Raw genomic sequence first — 20,304 nt, 5'->3', positions numbered from 1 at the left:
TTGGAGGGAAGAAATCATATTCAAAAAAGAACTTAGAGTTTCTTAATTCTTTCGAAAGATGCTTGTATGTATTGTTCGTGTTGTGTTTCTTATATTTGTTGTTGGAAATAAGCTTAGCTTGTTGTTTCAAATTGGTAAAGTAATTCGACTGAATCTATTTCTTTATTGACTTCTAATGATAGTCAGTTTTTTATATTTTTTTTCCTGAAAGATTTCACTTCAATGATTAATGATGCCGCTTTTTTATGTGAAACAACAACCAAAAATCTGCCACATAATCCAGGACTGTCACTTGTTATGATGATTTCTGACTACAGGAAGAAAGAATCATTCTTTATTTTTGTATAAGCAATTTTAGCTGTTACATGCAACTATGAAATGATCTGACTGTGCCATGGCAAAATAGTTTTCACTTTATTTTTAATTTATTTAATGCCTGTTTAGCACTGTTAACCAAAGCAAATCCCGAGTAGTTGCAAAATTACTTGGCGAATAAAGCAATTCTGATTCTGATTCTGAAAAGCTATTTTTTTTTAAGATGCTTGAATCCTTTCTCCCTTTCACTTCCTGAACCCTTTAATGCTTTCACCAGGAAAGTTAACCCTGAAAAAAAAAACCCCAACAACTTGGAACTACTTTTGCAAGAGATAAAATAGAAATAGGCCACATAGAAATTGCTCCCACATTGGTTACACATTAAGAGACACTGTTGTAAACAGTTTTTGGCCCTGAGGAAGACAAATACCATCAAGAGTTGGTGTGTTAAAGGAAAGACAAACATCTCTCCGACCGACCACTTCACATTTGGGCGACACGCAAACATCGGAGAAATACTTCTTCAGACTCTGAAGAAAAATGATTCCCAGTACTTTTCCTCTGAGCCATGTCCTGGCCAGCAGAGGCTGCTCTTGTTTACACTGAGATTCACCAAGGTCTCAAAATGTGTCTCAGTCAGTTCAAGAAAGTATTTCTAAGGGTAAGGACTGCAAAGAAACGCATGAGCAGATATAAGTCGCAAAGATGACCTGAGAGGAATCTCAACATTAATCAACAAAATCACGTCAGCTATCAATTATCAGCTATCAACCTTGTATGACAGATTTCTTCTTCTTTTCGTGCCCCAGATCAACCAGCAAAACACATCAATGTGATGTAATCAGGAAACCCCTTTTAAAATTTTGAAGAACTGGATTTGTTCTTTAATGCACAATATTGTCATTTTACATTTTCCAGTATCAATTCCTATAAAAGACATAAAGGTTTTTTTCAGCCCAGTTAAGCCCAACAATTAATGTCAGTGGAATATATGAATTACTTTTTGATTAGTAAATTCTTGATTAATATTTTACAGATACATTTTCACAGGTGAACAACATTTCTAATCCTATCTTGTCATTTTGTCACAGAAATGGGTTTTGATATTTTGATTGGAAATTAAGTAGATTGGACCTTCTCACTGTAGGTGTATGATTGTAGCACTGGATTGTTGCACTTGAAACTGTCTAATTTCTCCCTCCTGATGTTTATTAATGTGCAAATCTGTGCGCCAAGGTCCTCCAATCAGTTCACCAGCTCTAAAGGGCCACCTGTGGTTCCAGTCCAAGCAGTTGTGGACTTCTATTGCTCTCATAAGATTAGCTCCTGTAACCCACATGGTGCAATGTGACTGGAGTCCAACCAAATTATCTTTTTTCAAGAAAAAGGAGAAATGCTATATATACACATATAGTTATTTTGTTTGTAGGGTTCATGGAGTGGCAGAGAAGTATGTCAGACTGGTGCAGGACATGTATGCTAGCTGTGAGACAGTGCTGAGGTGTGGTATAGGTGTAACAGAGAGGTTCAAGGTGCAGGTGGGACTCCATCAGGGATCCGCTCTGAGCCCCTTGTTGTCTGCAGTGTTGATGTTAAGGCTGACAGATGAGGTTAGACAGGAATCTCCGTGGACCATGATGTTTGCAGATGACATTGTGATCTGTAGTGAGAGCAGAGAACAGGTTGAGGAAAATCTAGAGAGCGGTGGAAGTATGCTCCGGAAAGGATGACGATTGAAAGTTAGTTGCAGCCAGACTATATGTGTGTGAATGAGAGGAACTCGGGTGGAACGGTGAGGCTACAGGGAGTGGAGATCAAGAAGTTGGAGGAGTACTTAGGGTCAACAGTCCAGAGCAACGGAGGGTGTGGAAAAAAAGAAAGAAACGGGTTCAAGCAAGTTGGAATGGGTGGAGAAAAGTGTCAGGGGTACGATTTGATAGAAGACTATCGGCCAGAATGAAAGGAAAGGTGTACAAGACAGTGGTGAGACCAGCGATGCCGTATGACCTAGAAACAGCTACAATGATGAAAAGACAGGAGGCAAAGCTAGAGGTCGCAGAGATGAAGGTGCTAAGGTTCTCTTTGGGAGGGACCAGGATGGATAGGATCAGGAATGAGTCTATCGGAGGAACAGCACATGTTAGATGGTTCGGAGAGAAGGTTAGAGAAGCCAGACTGAGATGGTTGGGTCATTTACAGAGGAGGGAGAGTGAATATATTGGTAGACGGATGCTAGAATTGGAGCTGCCAGGGAGGAGGTCTAGAGGAAGACCAAAGAGAAGATTTATGGACGAAGTGAGAGAAGATATGAAGGTAGTTGGTGTGAAAGAGGAGGATACAGAAAATAAGGTTAGAGAAGGCTGATTCGCTGTGGCGCCCCCTGAAGGGAAAAGCTAAATGAAGATGAAAAAAAATATATATATATGTATATGTATATATTTTTTTCTACTGTTTTAATCCCCTGAACACATTGTGAGATTAGTCAAATAAATAAATGTGTTATGTTGTTTCATATCTATGTGAAGCTGCCTCTGTCGGTGTCACAAAAAAAGTCTGCCAGTGGATCTGTGGTTTTAATTTATTTTGATATTTTACAAAATCTGAATATGGTTTGTGTTTTCCGTTTACGCTTTTTTTAAACCTAAACAATGCACCTCTCTATTACAGTGGCCACGTCTCACAATGCACAATGCATTCCTTCACATTCTGTATAGCTGTCAATATGCCAGACCTGTGTTAACCATATATTGCTGTCATCATTCAGAATCATTCAGTCAATTGATTACAGTCAATTGATGCTAAAAACCAAAAAATATTCTACTATGAGTGATAAATAATTATAATATTAATGATAAGGATGATAATAATAATAAAAGACTTCAAGAAGATAGCAGCCAGTAAGGTCAGCGGATGAGAAGTTAGAGTCAGATACTTGGGTGATAATATTGTCAAGGGAGACAAATACAATGAGGATGCCATCAGGAACATGCGCACATGCACACACACACACACACACACACACACACACACACACACACACACACACACACACACACACACACACACACACACACACACACACACACACACACACACACACACACACACACACACACACACACACACACCTTCAGTATATAAATAACCTATGGATGATGTCAGCTTTTCCTGACAGGAGCGATTTACACTCGGAGAGAAGTTGGCTATGCACTGGCATGGTCAAAAAATAATCTCTCACCTTCAAAAATAAAACAGTTTTACCATGTGGCGACACATCTACAGAAACAAACAGCAAATTCTGACAACACCGCATATAACTGTAAAAGATAGCAACAATATAATGGATTTTGTCCAGGGGGAACCAACTGATGAACTCATCTTCATTTAATTGGTTTAGGAGTCTTAGGGGAGAGTTTTGTTTATTTTATTATTTCTCTTTCTGTTTTTCCTGGCGTCTTATGAGCCATAGTTTTATAATCCTGTTGCAATCTTCAGTCCTCTTAAATCCTTTTCGGTGTCATCTCTGTACTCCTAATAGTCAATCTGAATTTAGGGGTGTTTCCGAATGGATATCAAGATGTTTCTCTGATTCCTTGGTTATCATTTTGAGGTGCTACAATCAAAAAGTGTTTTTAAAAAGTGTTTTGATTGAAGCAACTTTGAATATAGGGTACGGTCATTGCAATGTTTTATTAAAACCACGTTACCAACAATTTGCCTACTGCAATTCTATTTTTGAGCTCTATCAAAATGAAACATTTGTGGCTCTGCACCACATTTTTAGACAAACATACCACTTAGGTATGTGTGGAAACCATGTATGTTTTAGGCAAACAAGCACAAATCACTGCTACTATTTATCTTATAAAACCAGTTAAAATCCTTACCAAATAAGGGGCTACAATGTCCTGTACAAACATGGTCCTGGGAATGTAGTCTCCAGATTAAGGTCCTTACAAAATATTGTTATACATGCTACTGTTTTCTAAGAATAGGATTTTTGAAGCATGTGTCTGAATCACCGTTAATAACACGTATCAACCATAAATGTACTTCTAGATAATCCAGTGTGCTAATGAAGGGTAAAACGATGCTCTCCCACTGTTGCATCGTATCACGAAATACTACTATTGCAATGTACCTGAAGCAGTTCACCGCACCAGATGGAGGCAGACAGACATAAAGACGATTTGTTTCCTTAAGTTGGAGAGAAAGTGTCGTGCCATCAGTCCCGACATTTGAGATTTGATTCAACCCAAAAGCACAGTGTGGGAAAGGCACAGACGATGTTAATGTTTCTATGGGGAATTTGTGACATCCTGCGGGCAAGTCTGTGTGTAAATGTCTTTTACACACACACACACAGACACACACACACACACAAACACACACAGATCAATACAACGCATTCATCAGCCATTAATGTTGACCTAAAATTAGCTCAGTCCATAAGATGTATCCTGACAGATCCAGAGCAATGGGTAGATCCAACACTGGGCACTTTCATCTTGTTTAGACACACACACACACACACATTATTATAACTGTCCAACAAAGAGTAGTAGCTTCGCTTTCATAATCAATAGCCTGGTGGAGTTGATGGAGCCAAATTGTCACTTCAAGGCATCTGCAATATAACTTTTTCCTATCACATTGTCATAGAAAGAAGCCTCATCACATTAGGATGCATGCCTTTAGCAGAAAAACTAAACAAAAAAAAAAACGATGCTTGAGTTTAGTAGTATAGTTTCCTCTGCTCTGTCAGAGAACTGATAAAAACCACTCTCCTCTGCAGCCATATTATAAGACTCGGAGGAGATTACGAGGAAATTAAAATTGGGAATTGAGTAAATGTTAAGAAAGAGACAAATGAGAAAAACGGGGTGGGTGGGGGTGGTGGTGGAAAGGGCCGAACTACAGAGATCAATATCGGAATAATTACCCAGCGCTTCCCGGTTGCTAGGAGATGAAATACAGACGGATGACAGAGAAAGAGGAGAAGAGGATGATGCCACAGAGATACGTGGTTAAAAAATAATTTCAGTGTTGACACTTGTGTTTTTAATAGGGCTCACGTTGACATGGTGAAGAAGGGGCGAAGAAGCGGGGATGAATATGCGATAGAGGCGGGAGGGAGCAGCTGTGACGAGAAAGTCAGAAAGGTAGGAAAGTGTGTGGGGAGGCGTCTGAATTCCTACATATGGGATTGAGAGGAAAAATTATGGAGACATTATTTGCTCTTTCTCCATCGCAAGCTGCTCCTCCATCCTCTCTACCAACCCACCTATCCTTGTTTCCTTTGTTTCCCTTTCCTCTCTATCGTTTGTTTCTCACTGTCCTCTTTGTGTCCAGAAACTCAAGATGTCCACCCTCAAAAGACATGTATTCTCACATAAAATATGCCAAGAATTTATCTCCTTAAATTGTAACCAGCAAGAAAAGATCGATAAAAAACAGGCGGCCGGATATTATAGTTTATAAAACGCAAATGCAAAGACGTGCGTTCGTTAATAAGCCCGTCTGATGTTCGAGACTAAATAGACATCATTGCGTCTGTTAATGCACGTCTTTAATAAATGAATTTATTCAGATGCATGAAATGAAAGCCCACTGAGGGTAAAGGAATTGATGCACTGTTCCTTTAAATTGTTGGAGCGAATGGAGGGGCGGAAGGGAAGGGAGAGATGGGGAGACAAGGAGGGAGAGAGAGAGAGAGAGAGAGAGAGAGATTGTAGAAAAGAGGGTTTGGTTTGTGCACTTTCTCCTCTGACTGGGTGTGGGTTGAGTGTAACAAGAAAGATACCAAGAAAGAAAGAAAAAAAGAAAGAAAGGAAAAACGACTTCTGAGGGGAAATTGCCAAGAAGAGGCGCACGTCTTTTGAGGATTGGTTGATTCCTGAAGAGTTTGTAGGGCATGGAGATAATGGCCATGGATGACCTCTGTTAACACCGTCCGCTGACTTTGGAGGACTTGTAGGAATGTGTGTGAGGCCGAACCAAGAGTCTTTAGGGGGCTGCACTTCACTTTTGTTGATGGAGCTTATTACTTTGAGGCAAGGTGGAGACTTCTATATATCCTGGGGAGAGTGAGCGCGAATGTTATCGATATTTAAGGACAAAGAGTGAGCCGCAATCTGAATTTTTTGGCAGTAAAAATCTAGAAACCGGATTTATTTGATTCAATAGCGACGTATATGTACATATATACACTATATTACGAGTCATAAATTCATAATGTCATAAATTCATAATAATCATATGAATAATAAACAGACAGTGATATACTTGTTCACGTTTGAGATTGTCCTACTGCTCTGTTTTAGCAACATTTCAGCTTTTTTTTTTTTCTTTAATATTAATAAGCTTCAACTAGAGAGAGAGGGAAATCATCAGTTCTCCAGCTTACCTGCTTATCGCAGGCTATTTTTAGTCCGAAATCAAAAAAAAAAAAAAAAAAAGAAGAGGACAGAAGACATGGCTCAGAAGGAAGGGGGAGCAGAGCATGGCATGAAGACGGGGGACAACCTCGGAGCCAAAGCCATGCCTGGTGCCCCCCTGGCAGGAGGAGGTGTGGTGGTGGAGGTGCGGGAGAAGAAGGGACCCCTGAGGGCTGCGATACCCACGATGCCTTTTCCTCTAGCTGTTATCTGTCTGTTTCTCAACACTTTCATACCTGGACTTGGTGAGCAACATTTTTTTTTTTTTTTAATTTAATATCTCCATAATTGAGCATCTCTCTCACGCTTGTGTTGGAGTTGTCAAAGGGTCGAGGTGTAAACGTGCATGGGTTTGTGAAATGAGAGATGAAGTTGATGTGCGAGAGAGGCATGAGGAGTCGATAGGTGCAATGGGAGCCGTTTGGAAGTTAAAGCAACACAACAAGCGTTAGTACAAATATTGAATTAGAAAAATAGAAGATATTACAAGTGTATAACCACACATGGTGTCTGTCATATCTCACACAAACACACGCATGCATGCAAACACATAACAACCAAGCTCACAAAACAGACACTGCAAACAGACACTTTACTTCCTTTTGTTCAACAAAGTCAGTGACTCAAAAAAGTGTCCCTAAATATATATATTGACTGGATCTTCAAAAGTAATGTGACAAAATAATATACATCTAATCAACAACTTCAGAAATAACAACTTGTGTGTTCACTTGTATTAATGCATAAACGTGTGAGCGAAGGCTTTCAACAAGAGAGAGGCTGAACAGGCACTCTGTGTGACGTAAAAAGCGCAATGATGGAAAAAAAAAACAAAACCATACAAGCGCCCAGCGGTATACACTCAGTAGATGTACACTAGTTACCATGGGTACAAAAACACTTAGCATCGCGAACGCTCGTTTGCAAAGAATATCAGGTTCATTCACTGCCTCCTTAGAGGATTCTACAAGATGATCATTTAGAGCGTGCCTGATATTATTGGCATTATCTAATCTGCAGGCCCATTATGTTCTGAGCAGAAACACGCATGGAGGAAATGTCCAGTGCATAAACAGATATACTGGAGGTAATTACATTTACAGAAGGAGGCAGTCTTGTATATATCAAACCAGTCTGTGATGACTTCTTCCTTGGAGGAATTTTGAGAGTTATATTTAGGACGGAGGATATTTAGTGGAGCGTCTCGGATTCAACAGGTAACTTATATGTAGCTTAGCTAAGGAAAATAGAGGGATGAATCATTGCTGGGAAAGATGACGTTCCCATCTGCTCTTTATAGAGAACTCATACTTGCAAAAGTACGTTGATCTTTTAGCGCACAACAAACATACATATACACTTGAAACAGCACAGCATTTGTAAATATAAGAAAAGTGAGTTTACCTGCATCCCACCCATTAAAACCTCTACTCAGCTTTTCAGTTTATGTGTGTTTTTCCTCTAAAACACAGGTGTGTAATGAAAACAGGGTCTGCACACCTTTGGTTCAAACATTAGGATTCCACATGTTTTGACACCATTGTTTCCTTGACACACTTTTCTGACAGATTTTAATTCTCATCTAAGTGTGTCTGTGTGTATATGTGCGTGCATGTGTGTTTGCCTGAATGCCTTGACATTTCATTGAATAGGCACAGCCAGTTGCCATGACAACGCACACTAAAGGGAATACAATCGTCCATGTATTCTGGAGCGTTTGGGTGTCTATGCGTCAATGCCATTTGTGTCGAATTGACTGAGACTGATAACTGCATATTATTCTTTTCAACCTCGAGGCCAACAACAATTTAACTATTCAATTCGGACACAAATCCAAGTGGAGCTTGATACCCCTGCTATTATTTGTACACGGACGCACACACACACACACACACACACACACACAGGTGAATACATGCAGACATACACAGCAATTATAATCAATCAAACGGAAAAATATCACACCTTAATGAGTTTTTTTTTGTGTTGTCGTTGGTACGGGGTGTGGAAGCGGGGGTGGGGCGATCAAAGATTAAAAAAAGATTAAATACGATTGGTTAAGATGAAGACTCAATCCCCCGGTCTGATGTGAAAAGGCCCCTATAAACAAAAAAATTGGTTTATAATAAATGCAGCATTCATATACTTGCCTGCCTGAGCTTTGTTTTCCAATATATTTTGGGGGGGAAAAAAAGAAAAAAAAACACTTTTTCACATTCTTGCTGACAGTTTGATGAGAAGATCAATGCAAGCTCTGACGGTTGGGACAATAATTAGCAGTAAATGCGCAGAATCAAGAAAACGTTTGAGAGCCACTTTCTGTTGCTTTTTCCCCATTGGCAGATTCCACTGGCGCTAAAGCCACTGGGTGACGTGAATGTGTGCACGGATCAGGGTGGTGCTTTATCCATCCCAAAGGGGAAGGATCACACTAACATGGGAAAGATTGATGCCCAGAATTTACACTGAAATTGTATCCAAGAATCAATTTCAGGGGCGGCGTGATGCAAGAGGTAGCGCAATCATCTATGGAACCGAACATTCTCCTCCTAGTGTGTTGAAGTGTTGTTGAGCAAGACACCGAACCCCTAACTGGTGCCGACGGACGGCAGGCTACTGCTCATGGTTCATCCATGATGGGTTAATTGCAGAGAACGAATTTCCCCATGGGGATTAATAACGGATAAGTTATATTATAATTTGCCACAATGTGCGGTAATTGACGCCGCTTTGTTTTGACTCACTCAATTTTGCCACTCCGGGGGAGGCTGAGCATTTTAGAGACGTAAAAGATTCTTGAAACCACTTCTCTTCACAGTTCCAAATCTACCTCGAAAACTGTTCACCAAGGTTTTAAAACAAACAAAAAAAACAAAAAACAAAATGAAGGAATCATTGCACATTTGCTTATTTTTCAGCCTCTGAGAGAGGCAGCGCAGCCGTTCCCTCCTGGTTCTAGAATCAATGCTAATCTAAGATTAAGCTTTTATTCTACATATAATGCACAAACAGGGAGACTCTCTCTATGTATGTAATTTTGTTGCATTATACCTTTAAATTGAAACTAACTAAATAAAATTCTAGTTTGCACAACCCATATTTTCAATTCCAGTCAAACCAGATTCAAGCAAAAATTGAACTGCATCGCCTGTATAAATATTCTGATTTTTCTTTCCCTTAGCTAATGAAACATGTACATAATGAGTGTGTGTTTTGACCAAGGGCTTTACAGGCAAACTTATTTGTTCTATATATTAATGTTGTCTTAAATTATGTCACAAGAACAATATTTTTCCCCCACAATATAAAATACCGAAGATACAATCTGCACTGAGTAACTCAGTAGCTGGTATCCAGTGTTCTGCAGTTGCAGGGAAAGTGATAAATCAACTGTTGCCGTATAAATAAGTTATTGTGAGAGACTCTACAGCGACCAGGGAGTGTTGCAATCTTGCCATAACAGGACTGGAAAAGTGTGAGCTTTAACACACAACTAAAGTGAATGTACAATTTAGCTCACAGTGTGGTCGCGTGGGTGGATGTGTGTGTTCACGTGTGCATAATTCAATGCTATGTGACGGTGGGGACACACATTGGTTTAGTGCGTCATGCTAACATCTTGCCTCTGGATGTGTGTGTTTTGTGACTTATGTTATGAGGATCAAAAGACAGTTGAGCAAAAGTTACAGACAGCTTTTGTCCTCATTTATAGTGAATAGATTTGATAGTTAGGAGTGAAGATACTGTGATTTTAAGGTTAAAAGGCTCATTAAGGCAAAGAGATGATATTAGTTTTCTGAGGGTTTATAAAGAAGTACGAGGTGGAAACCAAGTAGAGGTGGTAAAATGAGGTGAGAGAAATCTCCAGAGATAAGCACTCTCTCATTATATCATGTAACATATTAAAGTAAAATTCCACATTTTAACTTGCTGCCATTACCAGTCGAGTGATTCTATTTCCACTTTTCTCCAAGTGCATTTAGTAAAACTCATTCCTCTCCCCAAAACCCATGATTCAAACTAAAATGAGGACATTTTTCACAACAAAACAACTTTTAAAGGAAAACAACTGATAATGTCTCCCAGATCTCTTTGTCTTTCATTTGCAGTTCATATACAGTGACAACAGTGACATTATAATAATCATGATTACATTTGACAGGCAGCAGTTTGAACGTTTATCGATTCAACCACTTTTCAACAGTTTTCAACATTTTTCGACGAAAAAAATAATGCACCCTCATAAATGTAATGGAAGTATTTTACCACTGAAAAAAGATAATCCGAGATCATTTTGAAAATATTATCTTACATAACAGTCTCCCCTTGTTTCACGTTAAAACTGAGTCTCCCTTTAGAATGTATAGTTTAAGATTATGTTTTAAACACATCACCACATGCTCTTTATTTAGTTTAAATATTAGTGTGGATGGTCAATGTATCATTGACATAATTAGTAAACACAAAAAGTCCTAAGATAAAGCCTAGAGGTACTAATAGGAAGGGAATGTAGAGAGGTGGGCTTCCCATGGAAGATTGTCTATTGTTTGAATTGTACCAGCAAAACTACTTTTGAAACTGATATAAACAAGGGTATAGAAAAAAAAAATAAAAAAAAAGGGCTCCAGCCCCTGCGTCCTCATGAGGAGATTGTGTTGTATTCATAAATGGGGAAAAAATAGAATAAAATTCACAGCTACCCCCTCACTGATATTTGCAGACTATATGACAAATGCCTATATTTTTCCTAACAGTAGCTTAACTGCAAATGATGTAAGTAGTAGTTACAAAGTACTAACATCTGAATGCATCAAGCTTTAATATCAATCATCCCTTGACCGAACACTGCGCTTTCGCAAATATTGCAAGGCTGTCCTTTCCGATTTAATTTACGAAACTGGAAAAAGCCTTTTAGGGAGGCTCAACCAATCCATTGTCAGGCCGAGTTTCAAACACATATTAATTTGTTTACCTGCAGGAGGGCTTGCGTGTTCTTTTATGCTACGGAAAAAAAAAATGTCTGAATTGAGATTTTTTTATTCCTCTAAAACCAAAATGTTTTGTGAACACTCCTGTAAACCAACCTGCACTTGACAAAATCTGTCTTATACTAATCAGGCTTCTCTCTATGCTCTAGTTATAATCTTTCTTTTCGTTCTTTTTGTCTTTCACACTCTTACACTCTGTCATTAACCTCCTACACGAGCAGTGGGTGCTTTGTAGAGTTCTCTTGGAAATTATAATCATTAGTCTGGGGGGCATGCGCGCACACACACACACACACACACACGCACACACACGCACACACACGCACACACACGCACACACACGCACAATCTCCCACATGTGACATAGATGATCCAAGAGCTTTTCGCACGCGGTTTGTCTAGATATCTCCCTCACAAAGGGAGGATTTAAGATTCATTACACCTTCATTGTTGCGGGGGTTGATTTGTTGTGTGTGTCTGCTTCAGTAGTACTAAAAGCATTGCATTTACAAGGACAAATAATTTACTTTTATGTGTGGATTTCCAGTTAATAAACCTTACATTAGTGGAGAACCCCCCCCGCCCCAATATATTATTCAATATATTTTTTTCATTTCTTTTTACACTGTTTAATTAACTGTTTGTGTACATTACAGATATAACACATCAGCGGATGTGTGATGCATATGTTTTTCGGGGCCTTAATTTAAAGAATGATTTATCAATGGGAATTAAAGAAAAACAAACTCAGCTGTGATCAACGTTTGAATCAACAGATGCAATAAGGAAGAAGAGGTGGAAGAATTCGAATGTTGTCACCTGACTGAATCTCTAATTAGCACTTCGGAGAGCAGTCACATTTTTAGACTACTGTTTTGTCTCTGTTCTTGCACCTTCATGGTTTTGATGTGCTCCTGCTGGAATAATCGTAAGCACTTTATGGCAGTAGCAGGTGTCTCTTTTTGAACACCAATTGCTCAGGGCTACAAGGCAGATGCAAGTTAGCGATTGGTGAAGAGACCTGCTAACACGCCAGATACTCCCGTAATGAATCAGTGTGAGCAAAAGAACAACTCCAACTCCAATGAGGTTATTCGTTTTGCATTGTATCGGCTAAATTGGTTCAAAAACAATAAAAGCACAGACAACCTTAGTATTATTAGGTGATGTTGTGCCATGGCTGTGCTGCCTACAGGTAACCATTAAGTTGAAATTGACAGTGTAAAACAATTACTCAGATAATGACTAAAGCAGGTAATTTCGCAAACACCTCCTGGATGATATTGAAATGGGTTTGACAGCTACCTGTTTGCAACACCAGAAGATGTAAAAAAAAAAATGTGTGCAAGTTCCCATAAATCCTTCGTCACATGCCAAGAACTCAGATGGGAATATGGTGTAGCCATCCAGCTTGCTGTCAGTCATGCCACATGTCTGGAGGTGGGCAACTCCACCGGCAGCCAGAGCATCTGCTGGTGGGTGGGTGGGCGGAGCCTCTGGTACCCCAAAATAACACCGATGCCCTATCTGTCAGGGAAATGTCTTTTTAGATGTTTTTCCAATTTATAATTATTCCATTTGGGCGTATCAATAGCACCATTTAAAATTGTTCAGACAATTTTAGACAGGGTCATCATGTAGTAAACGTTGTCTACTTTCAAATTTGTAAGGATAAAAGGATATACTGAGTATATTGGTGAAAATGAATTAATCTAGTTCCTCAGACAGTACAGTAATAGAGAAAAGTGGAGAAACAGCCTGAGAAACTCCTACATGAGTCGACTTTGGCTTTTTGATGCTCTTGAGGAGGATGACGCGCCTGGCAGCCTGGACGCTCTTTCTTTCTCCTCCTTTTTCCCACCTGCTCGACTCATTCCCTTCCACAAATATGACAAGAAATGGAGCAAACAGAAAGGGGAGGGTGGATGCAGCTTCTGCCTGACACTAAGTAATCATTGTATTCAGTCTGGCAAACTTTAAGAGAAAAGTTATATATACAATACGATATAATATAATATAATATAATATAATATAATATAATATAATATAATATTTTGAGACTTAATGAGTGAAAAAAAAATCATTTCACATCTTGACAATAAGACTGAATGTATACTACAGTAGTTTTGGTGATATAGATCACAAAAATGAATAAAAGGATTTTTTTTTTAAATTTATACCCATCACAATATCTTTTAAAAAAATTCAGTTTCTGTACTTTATTTACAATTTGGCACAAGTATTTAAAGCTTATTTCTGTGTGATTAATTATGTGATCAGAGTGCATTGTAAAAGTGTCCATATATACGTGCGTCTGGCTATGTAATAATTTTTAAAATCCTCAAAGTCCAACATACAATAATTATAGTTATTGTATCAAACCATAGTCAAGTGAGATGTGGCTGGTTGGTCAGTGAATGTGAATATGTGGTTGAAAATATGAGGGAGAAATCCAACTTGCAGAAGCCTCCAGGGAAAAAAAAAAAAGTTGTCATGGCAACAGGAGGGGCACTGGAAGGTCAAGGTTTACTGATTGCAGGAATGAGGACTGATATTGGATTTCGTTTTGGCAGACAAGTGTTGTCTATGATGAAAGCAAGTGCTCTGGTGTATGATGATCTGGTTTTTTTTCTATTTCAAAGGTCGTGTTTTTTTGTAACAATCTTTTTTCAGTGCCTCAACAGCATTAACCAAGTTTACCAATTTTTATGAAACTTGGTAGAGCACAGATGAAAGCTGAGACAGCGGGAAAGAGAGCGTGGTGGGGGATTAAATCTAAGAACTGATGTCATCTTTAATCAAATATAAATTAAAAGGAATAAACCTGTGACATGTATTAATACAAGCATAACTTTTCTTCATTGAACAAAATGTTGCCTCAATATCATCTCAAATGTTTTGGTCTGCCAGGTAGTTGGACCTCAGTTTATCTACTTTAACAAAACCAGCTGTCAAAACCGAACATAACAAAAACATGAGACACGTAGGATTCTGGAAAGTTACCACCTGAAAAGGAAACAGTCATAACTGGAAAATTTGAAACTTCGGGGAGACGTTTCAGTAAAAAGTTGCCCCTAAAAAAGTCACTGAAATTTAGTAAACTTTAGTAATCTCAAAATGAGCTCGAAGAAAATAACAAACCTTAACTTTAAATGACAAACAAGTTGAAGGAATTCAAAAGTGACCATGATATTTTTCAAAATAACATATTCAAAAAAGCATAAGAATCATAAAAGTAATCCCACCACAAACATACCCTGCAATTACCGGACAATCAACACAATATAACGTGGAAACCGGAGCTGGAAATCACTCTGAGGTTTGAATTTCATAAGAGTTGAATCTAAAACAGCTTTTGATTGATAGTTTGGGAAAACTTGTGACCTGTTCAGCCAAGCAGTGTAATGTTCTATCACGTACCAAAGGGATGTGTATTACAATAATGCACTCACAAAAGACTGTACAAGGGTATTGTCAATTGGACTAAATGTGTCTCTACAATGTTAATGTACTTGCCTTGTGACTATCATAACTATGAATGGATGCCATATTTGTTATTTGTTTAATATATATATATATACTTTTAAGTATAAGCCCTGTGCATTTCTATTCAATTGTCTGGACTGATGTCTGCAGCGCAGTCTCGTTTCAACACCAATGGTGACAACATATGAATGGAGCGATAGTTTGACATCGCTGACACTTAAAAAAAAAAAAAAAAACTCAGACAAATAGATGTTTCCCAACTGGCATTCTGACTTCAATGATGGCACAAAGGTGACATCTAAATTCACTAAAACAAGCACAGCAAAAACAAATCTACACCAGCGTCATAAATACTAATCCTAATGTCTACTAATGTCATTAATTGATATTGAAAGTTCAAAAATGACCTGAATGTCTTGTTCATTTTCTATTTTAGCACCACAAATACCAGGAAAATCGACTTTTAGTTGATAAGACTTTTTCACAGGCCTAGGGTTGCTAGGCTCAGAAACCACAAACATAACAGAACCAACCACCATGCACTGAAAACAAATTTGAACCTCAAGCTGTCTTACCATCACTGTTAGCTCAAACATACCATCATCACTACATCAGTGTTTTTTCTGAACCACCCTCCCCCCCTTCCTATTACATCCCAAATTTCAGAGATGATTACATTTTGACTGTTTCTCCCCCACAGGTACTTTCATATCAGCTTTTACCGTGCTGTGCGGTGCCCGAAGTGAGCTGATCTCAGAGCGAGGCGTTTGCTGCGTTTTCTGGCTCAACGTGGCGGCCGCCCTCATCCAGATACTGACGGCAGTTATCATGGTTGGATGGATCATGAGCATATTCTGGGGAATGGACATGGTCATCCTAGCAAGTCAGTACTCATTTGTCTGAGTTGATCTTGTGTGACAATTGTGTCTATTCTTTTACTATTACTTATTGTAAGATATCAAGAGCAACTGAAGGAATGTTCATTTCATTTGGAACAAACATCCACTTTAAATCAATAAATCAAGTTCATTAAAAGTATTAATGAAATTGAGTAATGAGTGTGTGAATGTCCATGGCTGCTTGTTCAAAAATCTTTATCTTATTTTAAAAGAGAGAAACATGCATATTTACATTTAATACATTGGGGGTGCCTGTCTTCCACACAGTTACCCTTTTAACATAGCTGTTCTGTGCGAGAAAAGAATTATTATTTTCCCTTTTTTTGTATTTTCAGTTATTTTTATCTGTACATTTCTTTTCCATCATTTCCCACCAATTTCTTAAAACTATTTTTAAGCAGAAAAATTAAGTCTACAAAAGGGAAAACAAGTGAGAAAGATTCACGTTGTCTTGAAACAATTATGCCGTAAAAGAAGACAGTGAATACAAAGAACAAAGAAAAAGGGGGAGGTTACTTTTACCTCCTCCACCATTAGAGGACTATCTTCAACTTGGCTGCTCATGTAGTGATATAGTGAACACACACACACACACGCACACACATGCACACACATGCACACACGCACACACGCGTATTCCTTCATTTGCTGAGACATCCTTTGATGCCCTGCCTGCTTACATGAGGTAATTGTGGGTTTTTGTACAAGCAAAGGGACTAGTTGTCTGTGCGCGAACTGCGAGGACGTGTGCAACCGTGTGCAATCGTGCTTGTGCGGTTAAAAAATAAAAAAGTAAATGAGTGTTTGTGTGCATGTGTCTGCGTGGGAGGGAGCATCCCTATGTGCATCATGCACCCCCCACCCCCCGACTCTCCCTGCTTTGCAGGCCTCTGGCCACATACATGCCTTACTCAACTGTTGCCGCTCAAATATATTTCTCTGGTAGCGCACACAACGAGAAGCTTCTTGAATATTTATACAGTACTATATTATGAAGGTAATTTTCTTATTAGAGCTGAGGACCGAGCTCGAACGAAGTATTTGCCAGCACGATGCAAATCCCTGCCGCTGTTGGGTTTAATGCTTCTTTTCAGCCCTTATCGCTTCTATTAAATACGATAATTATTGAACACCAGGTCTCTCTCCGTCGTTTTCATGCTCCCTAATGAGCCTGGGTTCCATGTTATCAATTATTTCTTTGATAACGCTTTGATAAACAACAGAAACACAAGTCCTCTGTTCTTTTCTCTCCTGCTCTCTCCCCGTTTCACCATCCATGTAATGATCGTATTTTCTCCGTCTCGTTGGTCGCCTTCCTCCTGGCCTTTCTTCTCCATCTAATGATTGTTCCTATTTGATCTTGCCATATCCTGGTCTCTCTTTTTCCTCCACTGTAACATCATTTCTCCCCCCCATCCCCTCATTCCCCACTCTCCAACTATTGGCCACCTTTGTTTCTTCTTTTTTTTTTTCCCTTCTCCTGTTCTAACTCCATCTCACTCTGTTACCAGTCTCCATCTCTTGACATATTGATCCAGGAGGCCAGTGTTTTGTTACCCTGTTGTACTCTATTTCATCGTTTACTGTACGAAGAGGGGTGAGGCCAGAATGACAGCTCTTTGGAAATGTTCCACGGAAACCCTCGATTGTACAGCAACGAATGTACATAATAGAAAATGAATCTCTGAAGGTATTGATCGCCTTTAATAACTGGTGCTTTGTCTCTTCTCACCCCTTGTTGCTCTACACCATCGCCGGACGAAGTTTCTGACGGTAGGTATTCCCTTTTTTTTTTTTTTTTTAACTCCCTTGCGATTCTCCAGTGGAGTCGCACAGTGGAAACAGTGAAAGCTCAGATGGTCTAAATATAACCAAGATATCAAGATTTACAAAGCAAGCAAAGGCTTTTCCCAGGATTCAAAATACTTGCAAAAACTTAAAGGCCCAAACTTTCTCATGATTTATTCACAGCAAGTATGTTCTACATGAACTCAGAAAAGTGAATCCGTTAAGGCTGACTGACCTTGGAAACCGCAGCCTTAAAGGTTCAAGACCACAAACATATCTATTATGCACTCGTTGACCCTGACTCACACGTGCCAAAAGCGGCATGCAAAACTACTTATTTAATTTCAAGAGGAAAACAGCCGAAATATGCAATATTTCCCGAGCAGAGGGTCAGTTTAGATGAAGATCTTGAGTTCAGAAAAGCAATGTTTGTAACAAAACTTAATGAACCTCTGCAAAAAATAAAATCAATACCCATTCATTGTCTGAATGTTGAAAGGATAAACCCTCTGATTTTTTTTTCTTTGTGTGTTTTCTTCATTAGTTCATGTTTTACCACCACTTAAGCATTGATTATTGATTCTTTGGGGGGGATATCAATTTTTTTTTTCCTTTTATCGATTCGGAACAACTTCCTATGTGGCATTTGGCCCTATATTTTTTGTTATTATGTTTATAATAGGTTTATCATAGGTTTGTCTTAAATATGTCCCACTCAAATGCTGCATGGACCATAGAATAGTTCATTATGGACATAATATGGTAGTATGATAGTGGAACAATGTTGTGCTTGGTGCTATAAAATAATGGCATAAATGGGAGTGAAATTCCTTAAAAATTCCAATAAAAGTACCTGAATAGCAACATTGCCTTAAAAATTAAGTAAACTTGGCTGGTAACTTAGGTCCAGGTTTAAGACTTTACCAAATGTGAAATTAATATTAAAGCTCAGCCTGCAGACATGAAATGCTAACCCTTTCCAGTTGTTACCACTGTCCATTACTTCAATTATCTCAACTGATTGATAGTAAGATATTAGAAAATACCAGGAGATATTTTACCAACATGTTTTATAAATGCACGCAGTACTTGAATACCTTCTTCGAATGAGATTCTGATATGAAATGGCTGTTTCACTCAGGCTGCAGAGACCAGGGAATTCCACAGGACGTCTGAAGGAGACCTGCTCATCTCTTGGACAGTGTGACCTCCAAATCCTGACAGCTGATGGTGACCTCTCTGACGTCCTGCAGCTGAGTGGGTGACAGAAGGACACGATTAAGATTACGGTAACTGAGAAAGAGGCGACGAGGATCAACTCTTTCTTCGACATATGTAAATGAGCTTTCTTCGCCTGGCCGGGGGCTTAATTTACAAACCAAAAGGAACAGGAGGAGAAAAGAAGCTACCGCCATAAGAGAAACATGATTCAGAAAATAAAACGGATGAATTTTGTCCAGTATCAATGATTTCACAATTGTTTGAGCTTTATCATACATGTTATAATAGAGAAAAAGAGAAGGTAATGGTAAGAAAAACTAAGTTGTATGTATTTACTACTTTTTGACTTGTGATTCTGGTGAAACTTAGTATGAAAAAGACATTGTGTTACTGTGCAATGTAGCTGTATCAGGTTTTCAGCATGAATAACTTTCATATGTATGGGTTCACTACAGAGTTCTAGCCCTTTGTTGGATCTGGTAGATTTATTTTTTAGAAGTTTGAGGATTTACAGAAGAAGAAAAAGGTTGTCCATTGAATTACCATTTCAAGTTTTACACAGATTTTCATTATATTTTATAATTTTTGTTGAAAATTATTATTTTAAACCCAGTGCTTTCATTATGTCATTTGAGGCTGCAAGTGTCCCCCATAGAGATGTGCTGTTTGCAGAGTTCGCAGTCATTTTAATGAGATTTTCACACTTTATCAGTCTCTGAAAGGGTGCTTAATATTGTAAGTGAAAATTTAAATAATTCCACAGTGTTTTAAGTGTCAAAAGCAAAAATCAAATAAATAAATCTTACAGTTACTGATCATGAATCAGTGGCAATTCAAACAATTTCAATTGAAATGAATAATTAGACATCTTGCAGTTGTAATGCCTGTCACTTCATGCAAGGCATAAACACATTGACATACTGTTTCAGAATGCAGCAAGTGTCATCACATGTTTACCTGAGAGTGAAGTAATCCATTTTCTCCGGTGATGATTTTAATCTCAAATGGGAAAATTATATTTTCCACCCAATTATATTGTAAATCAGTTTGATGTGATCAAACTGATGTCAAAATGTCTCTTACAGTACTTTTAAATATAAAGCCTTTGGCTGACTAGAGGATTAAACATTTAATTCTGATGACTTTATATCATCATCATAGATGAATAAC

General features: G+C 38.5%; 1 protein-coding gene across 1 annotated transcript; it reads left to right on the top strand.

Annotated features, from left to right (window-relative positions):
• The first annotated feature begins 6,022 nt into the window (after positions 1–6,022).
• stum (stum, mechanosensory transduction mediator homolog) lies at positions 6,023–16,129 on the top strand. Its single transcript, XM_086167205.1, has 2 exons — positions 6,023–6,997; positions 15,927–16,129. Exons 1-2 carry the CDS (start codon positions 6,574–6,576, stop codon positions 16,127–16,129), a joined length of 627 nt encoding a protein of 208 aa, XP_086023331.1. The 5' UTR covers positions 6,023–6,573.
• The last annotated feature ends 4,175 nt before the right edge of the window (positions 16,130–20,304 follow it).

This window comes from Fistularia commersonii, chromosome 20, assembly GCF_037954325.1.
Source record: "Fistularia commersonii isolate RoL2024-O1a breed Wild chromosome 20, RoL_Fcom_v1.0, whole genome shotgun sequence".
NCBI lineage: Eukaryota > Metazoa > Chordata > Actinopteri > Syngnathiformes > Fistulariidae > Fistularia > Fistularia commersonii.
This window is presented reverse-complemented; position numbering and strand designations above follow the sequence as displayed.

Excerpts from the sequence above, each read along its gene's own strand:
- stum (XM_086167205.1), top strand. The coding sequence starts at position 6,574 with ATGAATAATAAACAGACAGTGATATACTTGTTCACGTTTGAGATTGTC. Across the intron at positions 6,998-15,926 it reads CACTTTCATACCTGGACTTG|GTACTTTCATATCAGCTTTT; the intron begins GTGAGCAACATT and ends TCTCCCCCACAG.